Genomic DNA, 23,679 nt, shown 5'->3' with positions numbered 1-23,679 from the left:
TTGCACCCTGCCCAAGTAGGGACCCTCACTCTAGTCAGGATAAGGGAGATACCTGCTCCGATAACCCCTGCTCACCCCCTTGGTAGCTTGGCACGAGCAGCCAGGCTTATCTCAGAAGCAATGTGTAAAGCATTTGCACATAACACACAATAATACAGTGAAAACACTACAAAAGGACACCACACCAGTTTTAGAAAAATAGCCAATATTTATCTATTTAAAACAAGACCAAATACGATAAAAATCCAAAATATGGTGATAAAAATATGAATTCTGCAAGATTTACTCAAAAATACAGTTCCTTGAAGTCAATAGCTCCATCTGGGGCTATCACGGCGTCGTGATCCCCAAATCCAACAGTTCTGGCACGTGGGTACACTTTCCAAGTTGAATTGGCAGTTTAAAACAGTACACACAGACACTGCAGTGGCAGGTCTGAGCCATGTTTACAGGGCTACTAATGTGGGTGGCACAACCAGTGCTGCAGGCTCACTAGTAGCATTTGATTTACAGGCCCTGGGCACCTCTAGTGTGGTTTAATAGGGACTTTCCAGTAAATCATATATGCCATGAGTAAACCAATCCACAGTACAATTTACACAGAGAGCATACACACTTTAGCACTGTTTAGCAGTGGTAAAGTGCACAGAAACAATAAACCAGCAAAAAGAGACCTGAAAGAAATAGGAGGAAGAAGGCAAAATGTTTGGGGATAACCCTGCAAAAAGGGCCATTTCCGACAAGCAGAATTTAGCTTGGCATTGTGGAGCATTAAATGCTCCCCTGTTGCTTTAGGAGGAGGTTGACTGGGGGACTGGGTTGCAATTTAGTTTTCGTTTGGAGCAAAATGCTCTAAGCAGTTTTGATGGAAAATCTGGTCCAGTGTTCCCTCAACTGGGAAACAATAGTTCAGAAACACTGGACCAATTATAACTGGGTGAATCAGTATGCTATTTGGGATACTGCTCTGTTCAGGTCATAATCTGGTTGCCTATTTTTGCCAAGGGGCAATCCGAGGTGCACATTCTAGAGCTGATAAGATTGAAATGGTGCCATTGTTTTGAATGGACTTGATTTATACTAGGCAGCTTCCATCTCAAGTTCGAGTTGAGGGACAAAAAAGGCACTTCAGATCAGGAGAAGCTGGGACCAGTATTGAAATCAGGATTGACTTCTGGTGCCGTGTCAGCTCAACATTGATGGAGTCGAAAACTCCAGTGACTAAGTAATTTATAAAGAATGCAAGAGCTAATATTAAGGCTTATTTGAAGCAGACTGAGTTTCCTTAACTACCTAAAGTGCCATCTTACGAGGCTTTGAAACATTTTGGATCTTTTTGCCTCTGCCTCTGATGGTTTTAAGTTGGAGAAGCTATACCCTAGATGAGGATGGCTTTAGTGAGGCTGATAATTTTTTTATATCTTGTCAAACTAATGAATGCTTGAACATTAATCTTTATTCAGAATAGCTGAAATCTGATCTGTATACTGAGATTGTGGCAAGAATGCATTTGTTGCCTTTCAGTGAGGCACAGGTTGATAGGGTATTGATTTTATGGAATAAACCACAGTCATCTTCAGCAGTAGCAAGCCATGCAGCTCATAGGCCAGCTCCTATTTCTTTTAACACACCCAACAGAGAGGATTTGGTGTTCTTTGCTTCGTCAGCATAGATGAGGGATAACACTTTCCTTGAAGCTCCTCCAGATTGTGAATGAAAGAGGTTGGATGCTCTGGGGAAAAAGATTTATTTTAAGGATAGGTGTACTCCTGAGTTTTGGAGTTTGCTGCAATGGCTGTTCCATCAATACTTGATCAGCTTTCTGTTCCTGTATTAGGTGTTAGTAAACCATGGACGAGGCAGCAAAGCAAACAATGTTGACTAGTTTGAAGATAGAGGATACTTCTACTTGTTTAATGTGCTTGAATGTACACTACTGGCTTTTTTAGGAATGTTTTCAGCAGAGCTCCCGGACATGCCTTTTTATTGCCAGCATCTAGTAGATGAGAATGTGGGTCATTCATGAAAGTGATTTAAGCAGAGCAGGGCCATGGCTCGACGTTTGTGTTTGGCATCACCACTCCTCCATTTTCACCAGCAATATAGAAAGTATTGTCAATGGGAAACCACTTTAACAAGCAGGTGCAGAAGCTTCAGCAACCTCAGTAATGTTTCTGCAAATATGAGCTGATCTTTTGGAGAATGTAGTGAACAGGCCTCAGATCCCAATGCCTTTTGAATCCCAACCGCTTCAAAACCTCTCTAAGATTTTGAAAATGTGTCATTGTATCTACAGTTCAGGGTTGTCTCACTCTGTTTTCCCACAAATATAAAAAGATTACTTTGAACACCTAGATCCTGCAGGTGATTAAAGCAGGTTTTACTCTTTCATTCCTGTGAAAACCATAACATAGTCCTCTATCAATACTGCCCTTCCCATCTCCCTTCAAGTCTTCTGATGAAAAATATTTGGTTGCTGCTGCTCAGAGGAGCTGTAGAGACTGTTTCTTGGAAAAGTGAGGATAAAGCCTCTACTTTAGGTATTTCATTATTCCCAAAATGTTTCAGAGTCTCTTAAGATTCTCGATTTGAGACTCTTGATCAAGTTTCTGAAGGAGGAAATGTTTTGGATGGGATCTTAGCAGCAAGTTCTACATTCTCTTCACGATATGGACTGGATGGTTTCTTTAGAATTCATAGGATCTAGTTCACTTTCAGACCTCAAAAAGGAGAGAAGAACTTATAAAGGCAATGTTATTGCTGCCAAAACCAAACCATATATGTTCAAGGAAAAACATAGCATAGCAAAACATCCAAAAGAATTATTCAAATGGGTGGAAATTAACTTAACTCAATTTGGAACACCAACAGATAAACAAAACTTGCATCACTGCTATAAGGTTGTAGAGTTCTTCTCCGATAAGACCACATACTGAACGCCATCTGAATGGTAGATAATCCATGTATTGGGTCTCCTGAATCCCCACTCATGGGAAGTTTTGGACCAGATTCTATCAAGTGCTAACTTCTTAGTGCCTGTCTAAATGAAAGATTATTTCATTCTATGCTAAGAACTGCACAAAGACCGCCTCTACTAAAAGTTGCAGAAACTGATCCAAACGATTTGTCACATTTTTGCCCAATATCTTACCTTCTCTGGTTAGGAAAGATTCTGGAAAAAAGGCCCAGCTCTACAGCTCAATGCACATCATGTAAAAAGTATTGTTGTGTCCTCTGTCAATTAGTGTTTTTGACACTCTCAAAATCCTAGATAATCTCCACATTGTGTTGAGATGGTGCTGTTTTTCTACTCATTCTCATGGATTCATCAGCAACTTTTGACACAGCACAGTTCTGCAGCTACTAAAACTCAGCATGTGATTCTTCAGAAGTGTAGTCCTGAGATGGTTTGCTTCCTACTTAACTGTTCGGAAACAGCTGGTGAGAATAGGGATTCCAATATCAAAAACGAATGCCCACCCTACCCCAGCGCCTAAATTATTTACCCTTTACATAAAGCCACTAAGAATACTCATAGGATGGGGAAAACTGAGGTGAGCATCTGTAGGAAAGTGCCTCTTTTTTACATGGTTTCCTCCCTATATTTGCCTGGTAAATGTTGTGATTTAGTCTGAAACTGCACTGGGTTCCTGCTAACCAGATCCTCAGTGCCAGATCTTTTTCCCTAGGCTGTACAATTGTTTAACAATTGGCAAATCCTATAGCACCCTCTGTAAGTCCCTAGTAAATGGTAAACTTGGTACCTAAGGCCTGAGGTGCTCAAGAGGGTCCCTATGGGCTGCAGCACGAATTGTACCCCGTAAGGGACCCCTAACCAAGCACTTAAGCTTCCATTGCAGGCTGCATGTCTTGGTGCAGACAAAAGTGAACATTCAACATGTCACTCAACTCTGTGTGCCAATTCCCCTAATGCTGCATACAATATATGTAAGTCACCCGTACAGCAGGCTTGACAGCCCTAAGACACAGTGCATTATATTACGTGTGAGGGCATATAGATGTTTTTGATTTATACTGATAAACCTTCTCATTTTATAATAGCTGATGGCCGGTTGTTTTTCTGCATGAATTGTGGTTCAAATTAGTTCGGTTTCACTTGGAGCTTGTTGTTTGGAGGCAATCAGTGTCTTTTGGCACACACAGCTGGAGGTGATTTGTATTGTTATGGGCTCTACTTTTGGACATGTAGTTAACTTCAAGACTGGTCTTTCAGACTATTCTTTGTGGTTACCTATCCCACTCTTTTCACTATGAAGGGTATAATAATATATGTTTGATGATCACTGGTTAGTTATGTAATCTATATTGATAAATTTTCAGCCCTGATGAAGTCGAAAGGGGTGGTCCCTGGACGAAACACGTGTTGGCTGTGGGGTCAATATGGAACAGGGAAGCACATGATTGGAGGCAAAACCACTGGCTGTGGGGTCAATATGGAATAGAGAAACACATGATTGGAGGCAAAACCACTGATTGATTTGTTGGATCTAATTTAATCGTATCCATGTGATGGAAGCACGAAACATGGGTCAGAGATATTAAACTTCAAAAGCGTTGAACCAAGCTGAAGACTATTGACGCCTCTTCAATTCTGGATTATTCCTTGTTTCACTTCTTTTTCTTTTTATGCTGGATACCATTTGAAAAGAACTTTTGGAGTAATTGTAATGATATTAATTAGTATACTGATATTTATCATTTGTATAAGTCCATGATAGTAACGAGTGCCTCTTTGTTACATAGGGAAACCTAGCCAACCTGTACATTTTTGAAAGCTAGACACCTAGAGACATCCAGGGTGGTTTGACTTGTGTGGCTCTCACCACATGGTTTTACCCTGAATCCCCTGAAACCCCAAACATTGACTAAAAACACATTGTCCTCAAATTTGTGTGATGGAAAGTTCTGAAATCTACGGTGAGCCGCAAACTTCCTTCAACACAGCATGGTCCCACATCTCCTGATAAAAATGGTACCTCACTTGTGTGAGGAGATCTAGTACCCGCGACAGGAAACGGCCCAGAACGCAACATGGACACAGCTCATTTTTCCACAGAAAACAGACCCTCTTTTTCCGAACCTCAAACTTCGCCTTCAGACATTTTCTTTACGTTTCTCTGATGGAAACTTCAGGAATCCACAGGCTTGACAATTATGAGTGATAAGAATTTAGTGGATTCCTGCAGATTCCAGAAGCTTCCATCACAGAATTGTAGGGTTAATGTGTGACTTCCGGCAAAGTTGGAGGTTTGCAGGGCAGTGTGGGTAAAACAATGGTGTAGGGTGCATGTGAAGGACACCACACTAGAATCCCCCAGATGTCTACTTTTCATAAGTGTCTGAGTCTGGTAGGTTTTTCCAGGTGGCAGCCTACCGAAACCAAAAAGTGCAGCTGTTCACCATTGTATGGGACAGTATTGGGAGTTATTCATGCTCTCCTGGCCCATATGTAAAATCAACACCCAAAAGAGTCACGTGTCCTCTTGCTTGCCATTGGGATGAGATGCTTTTGTTCGCAGGGGAGAGTTGGGGTGGTGCATAAATGTGCCGATGGTGGTGGGCAGCACCCACCCCTCTATTTATTTTAGTTCCCTGGCATGTAGTGGGCTGTAAGCTTTCTCCCCCCCAGTAAATCGGGGCTATTTACCCTTATCTGCCCCCCAGGAGGCAGAAAGACTTTATCCCCATTTATCTGGGGTGGGGGCATGTCCATGTCCTTGGAGGGCAGCACCAACCCCTGTTTTTTTTGTGTTTTTTTTTTTAAAGTCTTTCCTGCTGTCTAGAGGGCTTTTTGCCCTCCTCTCCCCAGGGGGCAGATTAGAGGTAATAATCACCATCTGCTCGTCAGGTGGGGCAGAAAGATCCTGCCCATTTGTTGGGGGGGGGGAGGAGGTGGGTTATTGCCATGCCCATTCTGGGCAGTCCCCACCTCTACACTACCAAAAAATAGTTCCTGGTGACTTGTGGGCTTTCTGCCCCATGGGGGGGGGGGCAGATCAGGTGTAACAACCCCTCTGCCCCTGGGGGGTGGGAGTGGCAGAAAGACTGTGCCCATTTTGTTGGGACAGGGGTAGTGGCATTGCCATGCTCATTTTGGGAAGCCCCCACCTCTAACTAACAATAGAAAAAATAGTCCCTGGTGTCTAGTGGGCTTTCTTCCCCTGGGGGTCAAATGGGAGTAATAACCCCCATCTGCCCTGCCCCCACTCCCCCACCCCACATGAATAATAAAAAAAAGAAACCCTGGTGCCTAGTGGGCTTTCAGTCCTGTCCCCTCCTTTGGGGCAAAAAGACTGCTGATTTTTTAGGGAAGGGGTGGGGGCATTGCAATGCCCATTCTGGGCAGCCACCACCTCTAGATGAATTGATTCTCCTCTTTCCAATGATACCTCGCCCGTCAGCCTCGGTGCTCGGAGGCCGAGATAGCCCCCTGAGCACCGAGGGAGTGAATGTGAAATTAGCCAATTGGCTCACTTCACTTTAATTTCAGTGAAATAACATCAGCCCACGATGCATGCTGGTCATCATTTAATTGAAAACCAAAAATAGTCTTCGAGGTGGGGAAGATCTTCCCAAGCTCCCAAGGCTGTTTTTGGCAGAAGAAAGTCCCTCTGGTGCCTGCAGAGGGATTTCCTGTGACGTGTGCGGGGATGGCTGGGAGCCGCCCAACGCACATGAGCACCGCAGCATTGGATGGCTCACAGCCGTCCGTCGCACCTAAGTGGTTAAAAACACTTGTTATAACAAAAACATACATATTATATAAAAAGACGCCCCAGTACGACGCACGGTTACATTGTTTAAACACAAAAATCTAGAAAATGAATAAAAGGAGGAGCGACCGAAAAGACAGCAAATAATTGTCTTAATTCAGTAGTCATGATCCATTCACTCATTATACATGATGTAACATAAATATGAGTATCTGTTGTATCTGGATATTGTACAGATTCGGTCCAACAAGAGCATTGGCGCGTTTCGGTGGGTTTCACAGGTTACCACCTTCCTCAGGACAAAAACATATATTCTCCCACATACATAGAGACAAAATATAAAACCTGTAACACAGATACGATACATATAGTTATACTCTTATGACAATTACTAAAAAACAATTTTTTACACAGCTCAACAATTTTTTATTGAACTAAATTAAATTAAAAGCCCATCAAGACCCCAAAATCTCCCTTGCAGTTGATATTAAATAAATGCACAGCTCGAATCATTATTTAAATTGGCACAACATTATTGTCCCAATGCTTCCCATACAACAATGGTACTGATTCCAAGTCGTTCCTTTCGCACTGCATCCTACTCTCACTCCTTTTGTATACATCTCCTGCAGGGACCATTCACTTAACGCACCCATTGATCATTTTATCGCAATTAGTATATTCCCTCTAACCTTTCATTCAATCATACTGTTTAACCTCGCTTCCCATTTCACCATCACTGCACTCATAATGATCTTATTGAACACTCACCATTAGATGCAAATAAAAGTTTGTTTGAGGCAGCCACCCTTCTGTATTAGCTTCCCAAAATGAATTCTGTCTAAGTTTGAGGCTGACAAGCACCAGACAATCATTGAATAGGGCATTCCACACAAAGGGAATATAAAAGGAAAAAAAAAACATGGGCACATTTGCCTCACACCGTTGTCAAACACTTCTTTAAAATAAAAAACCCTATTTCTCACCATTGCAGATGTAGTCTCAATTAAATATGCAGCCAATGTCCAGACTTCATTGGGGAAAATAATTCTCCCTTCCATTTTTAAAAGAGCCACCACTTCAATTTCATGAAAATGTTATGAGTGGCTCGTCACCTAAACAAAATATGTAACAAAAAGGGATATTTCTTTGGCCTTCAGTTATCTCATAGGAACCAAGATATGTTGCAGTTCATGCCCCCATTAATCAGGTGATAACGGTGTAGGAAGCTGGCTCTTTATATATCAAAATGAGATATATCTTGCAGAGTCCTGGGGTTCTCTTTCTAGTGGACAGGGTCTCACTCAAGCAATCCCATGGTGCTCTTTTAGGGGATATTGTGGTCGAGCAGCCTTGGGCTTATCAGAGAGGAGTGTTAGACTTCTGCAAATACCCACACAGTCAATAAATGAGAAACACAACTCAAGGAGATCCACACCAATTTATAAAAGTAACAAGTATTGTTTTATATGTTTAGGCACCAGAATCAATATGATCAGGAAAGTACGTTTCACAAGAAAAATACTTTCAGGTTTCAAAAGTCAGCATTTTTCAGGAGCTGCAATGTTATTGTATGAATAGAAAAACAAGGGGGCCTGTGGGCAGAGGCAGCAGGTGGCGTCAGGGAGTCTACAGTGGGCAAGTCCAAGGTGGACTCTGGCTCTGGGAACCATGTTGGCACCGTTGGCCCCCTTCAACTTGGTCTAAGCAGCACAAGTGCAGTGGTGCTTTCCGGGTTTTTGCTGTCCAAAGTCAGGTCTTCTGGGGTGCCTGCCAGATGCAGGGAAGCAGTTCCTCTGCTCAACGGGATTTCCTGGGTCTTTGTTGCAGGTTGGCAGTCCTCCCAGGGTTTTGGGGGCACAGGAGCATACAAGACGAGTAGACTGTGGCGCAAATCGGCAGAAACAGCAGGCAGGCTGGCAGGGCTAGGGCCAAGTCAGATGTTTCTTTCCCAGGCTTTTCTTTTGGTGCTCTTGAGTGTCTTTCTTAGTAGGTCAGCAGTAATATGGTTTTCTTGTGCCAGGGGCTCCCCTAAATATTGAACTTATGGGCATTTCAGAGAGTATAGAGTAGTAGCAAATGAGCTACTTACTTCTGGAGTCACTGCACCCCCCATATGACCACTTTCTGTGGGAAGTGGGCAGTTTTTTAAACCGTTTTTATTGAATTTACTCAGTAACATCATTCAGTGCAATATATTGACATTGTACATTGACAGTGTAAGGATGCACAATCAAGTGAGCAGGGTTGTAATGACATTAGCGTTCTGTGACACTTTCCAGGGATAGTGGAGCGCTCTCTCCTATTCTTTTTGCATTAGGTCTCTTCCCACATCCCCCTCCCAGCATCTGTGGGTCGCTGCAAGTGGATCATGTGTGGTATATGCTAGGTGATGAGCTTTCACCCACTGTCTATCATGTATAGGGTTTGTACAAAAGGGTGGTGGTCAGGATCCATGTCCGTGATGCCCCACAAGTTTTGCAATGTAGCCAGTAAGCTGCCACAAGCCAGAAAATGACCTGTGCAAAGTGGGCATAACCCTGCCTCAGAGCGGGTCTGACCTGAGTGGTGGACACTCTCTGAATACTAAATTTCCCGCCTGTCCAGGTGCCTAAAGGGGCAGGGGGGGTTGGCACCTCTCCTCTGAGTGAAACCAGATATGCATACCAAGGACAGTAAGCTTCTTTGAAGCCCCCTGCCTTGGAATGCAGATTTGCAGGTCATCCTGTTGGATAGGGTGTGTAAACACCTATCCCAGAGCAGGCTTTGTTTCTGACCACCCGAGAGCAAAGGCGCTAAGCCTAGGGATCCAAATCATGTCTGGGTGTTGGCAGGCTGGCTAAAACTAGTTAGTCTGCACACTGGTCGTTTGTAGGTCCTATCTGTGCATGTATTGATAAATCCATCACCGGCATCACTGAGGGTTTATTAATTTGAGAAGCTTGATACCAAACATCCTTATTTTTAGTGAAGCCATCTTGTAGCTGGGGAACTCGTTGTGACCAGTGTCCAGCACATGTACTTAAAATTGCTCCTCTGTCCACACAATATGTCTGAGAATCGACAAAGACATAGCATCTGCTCTTGCAAATATGTCCTCACATTTAATATAGTGCACCCTGCCTTAGGGCTGTAAGGCCTTCTGTAGGAGTGACTTATATATATTGCCTACAGTGTTTAGGGGAACTGGCACACAGGCTGTGGGCCACATCGTGTTTTCACTTTTAACTGCACCAAGACACACAGCCTGCAATGGCAGTCTGCATGTGCTCGGTGAGGGGTCCCTGAGGGTGGCACAATACATGCTGCAGCCTTTGGGGACTCTCTTTGGTACCCATGCCCTAGGTGCCAAGGGTACCATTTACTAGGGAATTTTAGAGGGGCCAAAGATATTGCCTATTGGGGAACAATTGCACAGTTTTAGGGAAAGAGGTCTTGCACTGGGGTCCTGGTTAGCAGGAACCCAGTGCACTTTCAGTCAAAATTGCATCGAATAACAGGCAAAAAGTGGGGGAGACTATGTCAAAAAGGGGCATTTTCCTGCACTGCTCAACTACTTTCTATGTTGCAGTAAAGACAAGCCTGTCAGAGAAGAAAACCGTTTTTGTAAACATTACATTATATACATGAGTGGGGCTCAACTCCTCATGTTGCATATATGACAGCGGGGTTTATAATCCCCTGCTCACTAACGGTCTGTGTCGGCATAAAGTATCCTCTTTCTACAAAGCGGTACTATAAAACAAACTATAACCTAACTCACCTTTTGTTTTTGTGCTGCCACAGACGTGGATATGCATTCCTTTAGACAAAATACTCTCTCACCTGTGCTATTTAAAGACCTCCACATTCGTTAATTACAACCAGGCGGTAGGGTCATGTGCTTCAACATCTGAACCACAGCCACTGCATTCTGTAAAATACATGGGTGTCATCTTAGGCACAGGGCCTAATTCCCTTTCCAACTGGGCCAACACCACTACACGTTCTTTTTTCCTTATAATTAATTGCACAACTCTTTCCACTAATGGGCATGTTTTTTTCACTGACTTACCATATATAACTTACTTCCATATATGGGGCCTTATGTCACACAAAAGAAGATGCTCCTGATACCGAAACAGAAAAATCCTAAATGCAACATCCAGACCGCCGTCACTGCATTCAGTGGAATACCTAGTCGCCATCTTAGGTTCAGGGTGTAATTACCTCTCCTACCGGGCTGACCCATATTCTTTTTTCTATTTGTTAAATGCACAGATACTTACACTGGTGCGCATGCTCTTTCCCTGGACTATCTTTAGTTATTAAATAATGTTTCAAACTGTGCATTTATTTAATATCAACTGCATAGGAGATTTTGAGTTTTTATTCGGTTTTAATTTAACATAGATGTCAGTCTTGAAGGACAATCGCCTTGATCAACTGTGATGCTAGCTCTTTGCTGAGGTGCTTGCAGATAGTCTAAACAGGGTGATTCCACCCTCCTGCTTTCTAATTCTCAAGGTTTTGTATCACTCTGTTTTCCTTGTTATACAGATTTGTATTTCAATGTCTGTGTTTCATCTTGTAATGATAAGTTAGATTCCCTTGGCAGGGGTGGCTGTGGATGGTGGGAAACCCTCTGACAACAGTTTCCATTGAGGCTGACTTTAGGTAGAATGTTATAAGTGCTCTATAGTATTCTCCAGGGACACAAGAGACATGGGGAAAGGAGTCTGAGTGGTTAGTCAGCCTGCAACACTGAAAGAGAATAGCAAATTAAGTATATCCTACCAAATCATATTAGAAGAGAGGCCAGTGCTATGTTCAAAAGAACACAACAGGTTGTCAGGACAGCCTCCTCCCGACTTTCAGGTGTGAAACATTCTATATAGAGCAGTTTAGCATCTAACAAGGCACATTGACCACTATTATAACACACCCCATACATCTTCAGAAACCAATAGTCCTCTAAAATGTAATAGTACTAATGATTATTATGAGGTATGCTAGGTCCTTAGAAATTGACAGCTGTAATATCTAAATCCCCACTACGAAGCACCCCTTAAGAATAAGCCACAACACTTTACTACAGGTTTGTTTGGAAAGTCAAAAGAGCTATCCGTTCTCTTAGCACCGTGGGAAAGACCATCATGACCTCACCACTTGCAATAGAAACACAGTATATTGCACAGTGCAAGTGTAACCCAGTTGTTGGACTATATTCCTAAATTAAATGTACCATTTACTGTGATGCTTGAAGGCTTTTTGGTCTTCAAATAATAAAACTCACCTGAATTAGGCTGTGTCAGAAGAAGTAGTCTGCCTGTACATCTCTACCAATTGGCCATCCCAGTACTAATCACTTCTTGCACTTTCTCCTCACTGTCGTGCAAGTGATGCTGTCTCCTATTGTCCGATTCTTTGCAAATTTTGAAATATCTGTGATTAATAAAATGCCTTTGTAGCTCTAGATTGAAAGCTGAAACAATATCAGTCATTTGCAGATGAGTCACAAAATTCTTGACAATGTATTTTCGCTTTGATATTGAAGTGTGGGTCTTATCTTATTTTGTTCTTTTAGAAAAGTGAGTCATACTGGATTGTAATTTAAAAAAAACACACACATTATAATCTTCTTTAAGTAATGTAATATTGCATTATTTTAGTATCATTCTTTTTCCTGGTATGTGGAATACTCTAATGTAAGAATGTTGTTTTGAAAATCTTGGATTCTGCTGAGCTTCTTAAAATATGTAATTGATTTCCTTTTCAACCATGTTCAGGCTGAGAAAGAAAGCACAGATCAAAAGAAGGCAGAAGAATCTGAAGAGAGCCGGCCGTCCATGGACTTGTTTAAAGCCATCTTTGCTAGTTCATCAGATGAAAAATCATCTTCTGAAGATGATAGTGAGGATGAAGAAGTACAAGAGGAGCAGTTGAAAGAAGGCTATAAAGAATCTGATCCACCTGATACTAAGTTGCCTGTAGGGAAAGGTAGGGCACTAAATCGCATTTTTATTTTTGCTCCGAATGAAAAACAAATTCCAGTATATTTGCAAGTAGCGTATGTTGCGAAATCGGTTTATTTGTTATTTTTTTCACAAGTTACATGCATGCATTCACTTTTTAGTACAAATCAAGGATGTTCTTCACACTGTTAGACACTTAAGTCATCTGTTGAAATAAACCTTGCCATTGCCACTTATGTGCTTTCTAGGGAGTACAGTGTGCATCTAGTTATGTCTCATAATCACCATATTGTTGTTACCATATGTACCCTGTTTTGTTTTGAGCAAGTATCTAGTCTTCAAAACAGGCGTCAAAGGTGTTTATGTTTACTTTGATGTATTTCTGTGTTAAAGATAGCTCAAGAAGGTTTGTCTTTCTACTTTTGTGGTGTGTCTAACCATCAGAGTAAAGACCATAACTCAGTTCCTTAGTCAAGGAAGCTCCCTTTAACTCTGTCAGGTCTCCCCTCCATCCTATACTAGTTGGACCAAAACACGCCTATGCATTGGCCTTCGTGGATTTTCCATCCTATTGCTTGTTTCTTCAAGGCACTGCTGATAAACAGAGAAATCCTTATGTGCATCTGGCAGTAATTCTTCATTGTTTTCCAGGAAGCCAATTTGTTTGGCCACCTTGGTCAGTTTAGCCATTGTTCTCTGTAAAGCTCAAGCCCTCCATGGGTATGACCCCTATTTGAGGGACATTGGCCTATTCATGCAGGGACGCCAAAGAGGCCATCATTGCCTCTTTCCTTGTTGGATTTTGTCTATCATTCTAGAGAAACTCGCCAAAGGTTGAGGTTGCTGTAGGGCTTTCATTACCATACTCATTGATTTGCCTGGTCCTGCCAAGGCCCACTTCCCTGGGGCACCTGCAAGATGAGCAGCAGCAACAAATTTCAAGCATCATCCGCTCCTGTTGGTTTAGAAAGATGCCTACAACATCACTATGACAGTTCAATACCAAGCTTTCATGACAGCTGCAGTTTTTGAGGTTAACATTTTGCGAAGGGATGAGGTAGGTCATGTGTTTTCTACCACACTTCCTAAGTTGCTGTGCTCACTGAGTGTAAGGATTCATCACCTTCCCAGATTGCTTTGCCATTTGGCACCCATGAATTGATAGTCAAGTCTTGGGACATGACCTGCGACTGTGGGCATACATGTAAAACATGGTAATACAGCCACACATTTGTAATTTGGATGTTATGATGCCTCAGTGGGACATAAATGTAGATATCCTTAATAAAAAAACTAACAAAACATGCTGAAAGAACATTCGTCAGAGGATTACGAGTGGGAACTGGATTCTAGTTCTGTTAAGCTCAGTCCCAAAGATCACAGAGCAGCTGAGAGCAGAAATCATATCTCGTTTTAGGCAGCTCTGAGAAGGTGCTTTTGAGATAATTAAAGACTTCAAGGCGTGTCACAGTAAATATGAACATTATTCCCCTGCTGTCACAATTACATTTTTGTGCCATTTAGAAAACACTGTGCCTGATTTATATACTGGATCTACAGCAGATGGAGTGTTAAGTTGCTGGATATCTGATGCATTGTTGTTTATGCAAATTGCGTTCATAGACTGGGTGCTAGAAGAAGTAATATAATTTTTAATTCCTACACCAGGACATATATTCACTTGGTCAGATTCTTTGGGACTGCATCCAATGCTTTACAACAGCCAATATGGCTCACATAGAAATGAAAAGGGAACACCAAAAGCTATAATCAATTCGACTACACATTATTGAAATAAGTGTTCACAAATATCTAAAAATCCAGAGAACCATATGCGATGGGAAAATTATCCTTTATTTAATTTCATAAAATATGATAAGCACAGCCAACACGTTTCATCCTGGAGACTAGTGAGAGTTTTTCAGGGCTAAATTAACTTCCTTACACTTATTTATCGTCCATAATTCCAAAGACATAGAAATTGTGGCACAACTCTAGCTGTCCAATGAGTCAGTTCTAAGCAGCATATATCAACACTCCCACAGAACATAGCATGTAGATATTATTTTGCCACATTCACACTTTGGTAAGTGCCTATGTCAAGTGCAAAAAAAAAACGTGTGTCAACGAAAGAAAGAGGGACTCTTCAGCAGGCAGTGCAAGAGGCTGCTGTGGAATGAGACTCCGTGACTAAGAACAAGTAGGGCTTATAAAAAATGTGCATGTCATGTTAGTGGCAGAAGTGATATGGGGTCAGAAGAATATCTCCAGCCCTAAAAACTGGAGCTTTTGGCACCACCCTGAGTACCACCCCAGTTTATAGCATTCCATGTTGCCTGCCCTAATTATACTAATTATAGTCAAACTCAGGGGTATTTAATTAGTTACAATATTGCAATACCATCACACAGGTAGCCTGGCCTTTGGCCCATCCTGAGTTTGTCCCAGCTGAAAGGGGAGCCTATTTTTCTGATCTTTAAATCTGATTATATTTGGTCACTTTATCTGCTGTCCAAGAAAGACAATGAGGATGCAAGGATCAGGTAATTATAAAATAAGGATGTTGAGAACTGTATCGGTCAGTTTAGATTTTTTTTTTTTAATCAGGCAACTTCATTTGTGGTTAGTAAAAAAACATTATCAATATGTATTGGCTTCACAGGATAAAAATATTCATAAATTCACCTTCAACTTGTGACTGTATAATATAAACCACACCTTGAACCCTATCTTTTGTAAAACAGATCTATCTAAATACAGTCATTGCAAAATGACAATATTCATTGGACTTACAGGATAAATTCTGCATAGTCACACTTTCAGGTAGTAATTATAAGATAATAAATAAACGTAATTCCCTGTTTTTATAAAATAAGTCTGTCTATATGCAAAAATTATAAAATGTAATTATTAATTTAATAAAAGTGCATAAAGAGCTAACCACCTTTCTGCATCTAAAACTGACCCAGTTTTCTCTGTTCCCACACTGTTCTGAGCATGCTTTTTTTCTTTTGCGTTTTCTAGCTCCTTTAGGGCAAGGTCAAAAATATTTAACTAGTCTGCAAGTGAGTTGTATGCCCTTGCCCAATAAATCTACAGCACTAGCATTGTTAAATGTACAGAAACCCAAGCTACTGAAACAAGGCCTCAACATTTTTTTGCGGACCCTATTAAATATAGGCATAAACAAACATTGAAAAGACTGTTATGTTGAGAGATCAAAAATGGAGCAGCACTGGCCTGTTTTTAGCTAGTAAAGGCATTCTGCCCTCAACATTCCAATTTCCTAATACACAGCCCGTGCATCTCTCTTTTCCCTGCCTCTCCAAAATATAAGGATTAGGCAGGGGAAAGCAAAAGACAGAGCCTGTGCAGCAGGGCACACAGGATTCTTTTGCCTCCATCCTCTCGTAGCGTTCATTGTCAATGTAGCCTCAAAGGAGGGCGGAGTGCTGCTCAGCTTCTGGGTCTCCCTGGCTAGGCTGAACGATGAAAAGCAGTTTAACCAAGCCCAGGGAGAACCAGGGGCTGACTTCAGTATCCTTTCACAACTGTTGCTGTGAATGTTCAAAAGCTAACAGTCATGGTCCTGTGCATGGCAGGTATCTATTGAACTATCACATCAGCAGTTGTGGAAAAAAAAAGCTTTGGACCTATGGGGGGCTTCTGGCCCCTCAGCCTCTGAAAGACCTTTGTGTTTTTTTAATTAGTCCTCATGGGACAGAATGTTCTAATAGCCTTACAGCCTGTTGTAGCGGGCCATACTGACATCAAAGGCCTGCTTCGTTGATAAAGGCACGAGATGAACACCAGAGTGGGCCTTCAATGGCCGGCATAGCCTGCTACTGTGCGTTATAAGGCTATATTATATATAAAACATTCAGACCTGTACCCATGACCTTGGCAAAACTTGCAGCCCCAAGGACGATGCAACCTCCCCCCTCTTCCCACTAACTTTTCTAGCGGTAAGAGTTGAAACCTGATTTGCATACATTTTGCTATAATTGGTGATTTCATATTAATTTTCAAGTAATTCTGGGCTGAGGGTGAAGTGATTAAGGGTAATAAAAGTTTCCCTAGTTTGATACAATAGTTTCTATACATTTAAGTTAAGAGCTTGCTATCACTGCTTGTTTTGCTATTTTCTTGAAGGAACTATAGTTCATGTTGTTTTTACATTTCTCACTCAGCTTCAGTCCTTTTAAGGTCGAGCGCGCAAGCACTTCACACCTGTTGTGATTGAATCTGTGGGCTTTAACCACGCCCATTTCATGCCAGTTACTTTCATTCGTTTGTGGGCTTGCCTTTAAAAATTCCCTCAGTTTCATTTGTCAAAGGCATGCATACGTCATGCCTTTTCCGAGGTTTAGCCCTCCTCAAGAGCACCGGCCAACTACTGCGAGCGTACGCAGTGACTATGTTTTATGGATGGTTTCTGGGCTATTTTTTTATTTTTAGGTTGACCTTCTCTCGATCAGCAATATTGGACCGATTTGCATAAAGCACCCCAATGCTGCTGATCAAGTTCCCGCTGTAAAAAAAAAACTTTATAGCACCATGAGCGCAACTAAAAAACAGAACAAACAATGACGAGTAACTGCCAGTTACTTGTCATTATTTGTTTTGTTTTTCAGTTGCACTCATGGCGCTTTCAGGTTTTATACAACGGGACTGCAGATCAAGTTACTGTTGTAAAAAACTTGAAAGCGCCATGACCACGACTGAAAAATAAAACAAACCATGGTAAGTAACTGACAGTTACTTGTCATTGTTTTTTTTATGTGGCAAGAAAAATCCACTTATGAATTCACAACGCCAATAGCTCTAACTCAAACAAATGGAGAACTATGGTATTGCAAACGCTTGTTAAATTCTGTTGAGGTTCGGAAGGCCATTTACTATATGAAAATATGGATTGTCACAGAGCTCTTTCCAGATCATATTTTTAGAGTGCCTTCCTCTGAGGCTTTTTTACGCTTTTTTTCTTTATTGATGTATTTTCATTCAAATAATATCATACAAATCTATATTCCAGTAATCATTCACCTTAAAATGAGCAGTAGGAATAAAGACTACCATTTAGGCAAATATCTAGTCTGCAATAGATCTAAATACTACAGTGTGACAATCATCAAAGGAGTCTATGTTATAACTAAACAGCCATATAAGCAAGTTGGCCAGGGTGTGCTGACACATTGAACAGAAGCTGTGTACCAGAAGGAATTAGGGAGATGTTGAAGAGAGAATAACGAAGAAAGAGGAAATCTCCCAACCCTCCCCAAGCACTCAAGTAAACCCTGGGTTCAAGGAGGGGAGTTTGCCCTAGAAACAAAAGGGGACCATATATTTTAAAACTGGGGAAGTTTACCCAGAAGGTGGTAAATTATCTGTTCATGTGAGGCAGCTACTGCCATTTCTTCCATCCAGTCAGTTATGGGAAGGGGGTGCGTCTCCTGTTTCCCCCAGCGGAGGCCACCCGTGGTAGTCACATCAAGCTCTGTGTCTATCCATCCCTTCAGATGATTGTCTAGGTCAATTCAGTGTATAATGGAGAATGGTCAGTTCCAGGGAACGTCGCAGGTCCAGATTGTTGCCTCTGAATTTTTTAACCATGCACTATACTTAGCAAACTCCAGGTCTACCATCCCAGTAAAATGTACCAAGCCAATTCTAGTCTTAGTTGACTTACAGGAGGCCTGTTGGAGACCAAAAACATCGTACTGCAAAGGACAGTATCTTTTTCAAATCTTTATACAGTTTGTTCCATACTAACGTGAATAATACGTAATGGGCAGAAGGAATTTTGATCTGACAAACTTGAGTATAAATGATCCTGCTAGGCTATTTGGTTTTGTCCACAGTTGTCATAGTTGAAATTGCAGATAGTGTGCTCTATTTCTCATGGCCTGAAGTTGGCAACTTTGACCCCCGTTGCTGTTCTGCCAAAAATCTGGATATTGGTAGGATCCTGTTTGGTGTATCGGTTCTCCACTAAGTTCACGAACTACATCGCTAGGACCTAGAAAGTGCGGTGGTAGTTACAGGAGGAAAAAGAAAAGTATCAAAAAAATTAAAAATGCACTGTTGTACACTATATTAGTGAAATATGGTGTAGTACACTGTGTTTTTAATTTTGTGACAAATGTAATTTTTTTTGTTTTCTTTTAAGTAGCGCAGTCATTTTGTAGGTAATACCGCCGTAACCCATAGGCTTTTTTTTTTGTAAAGAATTAAATATGTTAAGAATTGATAATAGAATGTGTGCACTACATTCAGGGCTACTGGAAGTATGTGATTGTGTGGCTGCAGCTTGTTTTTTTGTATAATTATAGAAGTGCCGCATTTGTCACATAATCTGCTGATTTTAACCCAAAAACATGTTTCTAGCTCACTTGGTTCCAAACTTACTAAAAATGCAGCAATACGTGTTGCAGAGCAGTGGAAGGTCCTTTGCAAGGGTTGTCAGGTCAAGTTTCTGTTGCTTATTGCTATATTGGGGTGTTAAACTGATACTAATAAGGTAGTGAGGTGCAAACAATGCCACAGACATAATTTCCCTTTTCTTGCTACATAATTTACTCAATGCTGCTGCATAATTTGGCAGTTCCCTGCCACATAATTCCATGGGCCCTTACTATATTTGTGAAATATAGTGTAGTGCAATGTATTTTTATTTTTTTTGTTTATGTTTAAGTACCACTGCACTTCCTAGATAGTAACGCAGTACTCCGTAACTTTTTTTGAAAATATATAGACAACTATTTTCCCCCACATAATACCACTTTAATATAAGGTAGAGAAAAAAAAATATATATATCTACTACTGACCTAGATATAAGTCCCTAACCCAGAACACAGCCAAAGTTGGCTTAAAACAACATGGCTGCCTTTATCTTTTGTAAAGTCAGTCATTGGCCAATCACATAATGCTTTGTCATTGGGAGTTATGCGAAATTTTGCAAAACAACAGCTAAGATATCATTAGGTTTTAGTGACTTATAAGTCCAAAACAGCTGAACGTATTCTCACACCAAAAAGGATCCTAAAAAGTCAAAAAAATCCATTGAATAAGCAATTGGGTAAAGCAAATTTGGGACCACCCCCATTTTCCTCTGCACCCCCTTCATGAATCACCACAAAACATTGTATCCTTCCACCAATTTAGAAAAAGCAATAGGTCAGCAAGGTTTTTGGACATTGCACAAACAGGGGCACAGTTATTAGCAAACATAAATCTGAGGAATTCCTATCTGGGAATCCTAAATGTAACTACTGTAATTATGTATATCTATATATATATGTATATATATATATATATATATATATATATATAGAGAGAGAGAGAGAGAGATATAGGTAGGACCTAGTTTCTGTGTAATAAGTGCTTATTTACTTGCTTACGTCTTTGGCACCGCTTGACGAATCTTCACAAAACTACAAAACTTCTCAAAAATATTTGCTAGTCACGTCAGCTGCTGCCTAGGGATTTTGCCATAGGGATTTTGAACAGCGATTGTGCAAAAACTAGTGGAATGAATTACACCAAATTTGGCAGGCCGGTAGGTCCTAGTCCAGAAAGAGTTTTTTTAGGTTGACGGTAAGCGTTCAACCTCGTGTATACTTTTAGTATACTTTTTATGGCTTAAAGCAATTTCATGTCTTGGTTGCAGTGTCCTTTACTAATTTTTGCTTGCTAGTGGTCAGGTCTGCCTTTTTCTCCCTCCTTTTTCTGTTTCAGAGTAGTGACCAACTACTGCATAATTCCACTTTGGTTTCTTTGTTGCTGTGGGTGTTTTAAGCTGGTAGCTGCCTGTTTTATTGCAGCATTCTGTACCTCCCACCTCCTCTCATGTGCTGTTGATTCACATGCACCCTCCCTCCTCCTCGGAAGCCTGTGGCTGTTGTAGTATTATATATTGTAACTATGTCTATACCTTGCATGGACATCTCATTTCTTTACTTTATATGTACATATACACTTGTACACTGTTTACTTCACCCTCCTGTGAGAAAAGAATCTAATAAAGGACTCAAAGCCCATGCTCACTATCACCGAGAGGAGGAGTCCCTCGATCTCATGACTCAAAAACCTTCTTCGAAGAAAAACAACTTGTACCACTCCGAGTCCAACACTAGATGTCAGACTTATGCAAAGGTGAATCTACAGCACTACATGCCACGAACAGGTGTCTACTGGGTAAGTAACATTTTCCATATATATGTGTGTGTGTATATATATATATATATATATATCTACATATACATATATATATATAATGTGTGTGTTTATAAGATAAATATGTGTGTGTATATATAATATATATGATGCTTGACACTATGTATTCATAGTTAGGACCACATTGTATTGTATTTATAGTTAGTACCACAGTTCCATAGGAAAAGCTTTTGTTGGTCTCCCTGCAACTTTAACTTTGGCACTGTTTGAAGAATTGCACAAAACGTTACAAAAAAATGCCTCATCCACTTCAACTCCTTCCTGGAAAGTTACAGGGTGATCCATCAAACGTGGGCCAATAAAAACGGGGGGAGGGGTGGCAAAATGCTTTTTCCCCATTCAGTTTAGACACAGTCTCAGCCAAAACAGCTAAACAGACTCCATCCTCCAGGGATGCTATTTTAAAAAGGGGAGAGGGTGCCCCCAAAAGAGCCTCGGAAGGCCTGTAGACCTCCTTCTCTGGGGTTGGCTCTGTTGTTGTTTCCCAGGAATCCCACCGCCGGTGCCGTATTTCTGCCCGCATGAGCACAGGCAAGGAAAGAAATCTGTGCTCTGACCTGTCGGAAGCTGCATAAATGCTCTTGCAGGATGGGAGCACACATTTTTTCCCTGCTTGCGCACTTGCGTGCAGGGAAACAGAGATTGCTCCTGCCCACTTGGAGGAGAGATAAAACCTGAGCACTGTTGGTGCTGACTGTGGGCCGTGCTGATCTTGAGGCTCGTCCCACAGCACCCAGTTAACAAACAAGTGTGTCAGTGCCTCGGGTCGGCACCCATGGAAAAAAGGCAATGGGCAGCTCCTGCCAGCACCACAGTTGATGCTGGCTGGGGAGACGGTAGGGGCAGCGGGCCTTGAGAAGGACCCCTCACCCACCCAGGCACCACCCAGTAATACAAAATGTGGTTGCCCGGGTGGGCAAGTGGCACCAATACAATTTAAAGAATGAGATTTTAGCCCCAGGGTGGTCCCCAGGGCTGCCCGTTGCATTCAATTTTAGTTTGTGCCCCGGGGAGGTAGTGATCCCCGGGGCTGCGTGGCCCCCTGCATTTAATGGGATTTTAGCGATAGGCAGGGGTGGTCACTGGGGGTCGAGTCGCCCCCGTATTGAGTTACAAATTATGCCCCAGGGAGGTGGCCGTCCCCAGAGCTGCGAGGCCCAGCATTAACAAGCACAGGAGACCACGATTGTGTTTTGTTTTTAAAATGTTTTGCCAGAAATTAGTCACAAATTTCCTGCAACATTTGTTTTTATTTTTTTAAAATTTGTCCCCCCCACCCCTGTTGGGGTCCCTCTGACACCCTACACCAGAATTGAGGGGTCCGGGTGTCCCTACCCCACCTCTTGTCTTTTTTTATTTTTTTATTTGTGGGACTTGGCTGAAGTCGAGTCCCAAGATGGCTGCCTACAATATCTGGTTGAAGTGTTGGCAGCCAACCACAGCTGTGCATTTCTCTGCGTGAGCTTGTTATTATTTGTGAATCCTTTGAGCTTATATTTATCTATATTTCTTTTTCTTTTACTATCTTAAAAACAAACTGAACAGTTTACACCAAACAAGAAAAATGCTTCTTTTTGGACCAAAAGCTACCTTTCTGCCAAATTTGGTGTAATTCCATTCAGCAGTTTGGGCTGTAGTCATGTTCAAAATCACTATGGGAGTTAAAATGGGAAACACAACTTTTTTTTTTTACCTCCCCCTGCCTTTCTCTGCCCCTGCGTGATGGATCACCCCAATATTTCTCATGCACAACAAGATTCTCTGGCACAATTTTTTTGAAAACTTTGATGAAGATTTGTCTGACGGCACCAAAGATATAGGCAAGTCAAAAAAAAAAAAATTCTATGGAAACATGGTCCTAACTATAACTATCTACTGGTGATCGCCAGTAGGTAGGAAAAAAAAAAATATATATATATATATATATATTTATGTGTTCATATTATACAGGAATCTGTATATTAACGGATTCAGGTATAATATGATCCTATCTATATATTGCCATTGGAGGGTTCAAGAGACATCAAACACCACAAGGCTGAATGATTAATAAATGTCACTGGAACCTGGAAATAGCAATATAGGACCATGTTACATGTTACTCATAATGCCTTTTTAGATCACATAATGTAGTGGTTTACACAACCGTGTCTCTGCTATCATATAGTCATTGTCTGTGATCTGTCATTAACAGTATTGGCACAATCAACAGGCTACTGTGCAAGCCATACTTGCAATTCTAGACATAACTGGTACAGTGATAGATTGGTCTTCCTCCTACCATTACTGTTCGTCATTCTCTAATTCATAATTTCTTTACCAGCACACCTGTAATGGGCACCCTCTTAAATCTCAGTGTTTGTCACTTTTCTCCCTCTACATCACTACCATACATTGTGTCTGCTTCTGCTTTTCCTACCACCACTTTGCTGACAACACGCAATGCCTTCTCGTTCCTTCCCTGCATATCCTACCTCTAAACTCAAATCTGACTGCCTCACAACCATCAGACATTGGATGGCCATCTGCTCTCTCTTGCCTAACTCATCAATTATGGATTTCACCTACTTCCCATCGTTCTCTAACCCTACTTCTATGTCCACCGTTTTTCATTTTTCCCTGAATACTAATAGCCTCTCCCTGTCTCCCAACTCGTTAGTTTTCTGCAGTATTCCTTCTCTCTGTGGATAAACTCATTAATGGATCCAAACCCTCTTCAGTCTCCCTAAACTCATTGACCCCTTTTTCTTATTCC

General features: G+C 41.4%; 1 protein-coding gene across 1 annotated transcript in view; it reads left to right on the top strand.

Moving 5' to 3' along the window:
* The window catches only part of GPATCH1 (G-patch domain containing 1), a 258,011-nt gene that overhangs the window by 157,382 nt on the left and 76,950 nt on the right, over positions 1–23,679 (top strand). The window contains exon 16 of the mRNA XM_069216538.1: positions 12,503–12,713. Coding sequence (XP_069072639.1) covers positions 12,503–12,713 — 211 coding nt within the window. The remainder of the gene's footprint in view (positions 1–12,502; positions 12,714–23,679) is intronic.

The sequence above is a fragment of the Pleurodeles waltl genome, chromosome 12 (assembly GCF_031143425.1).
Source record: "Pleurodeles waltl isolate 20211129_DDA chromosome 12, aPleWal1.hap1.20221129, whole genome shotgun sequence".
Taxonomy (NCBI): Eukaryota; Metazoa; Chordata; class Amphibia; order Caudata; family Salamandridae; genus Pleurodeles; species Pleurodeles waltl.
Note: the sequence above shows the minus strand (reverse complement) of the source record. Positions and strands in the feature narration are given on the sequence as shown.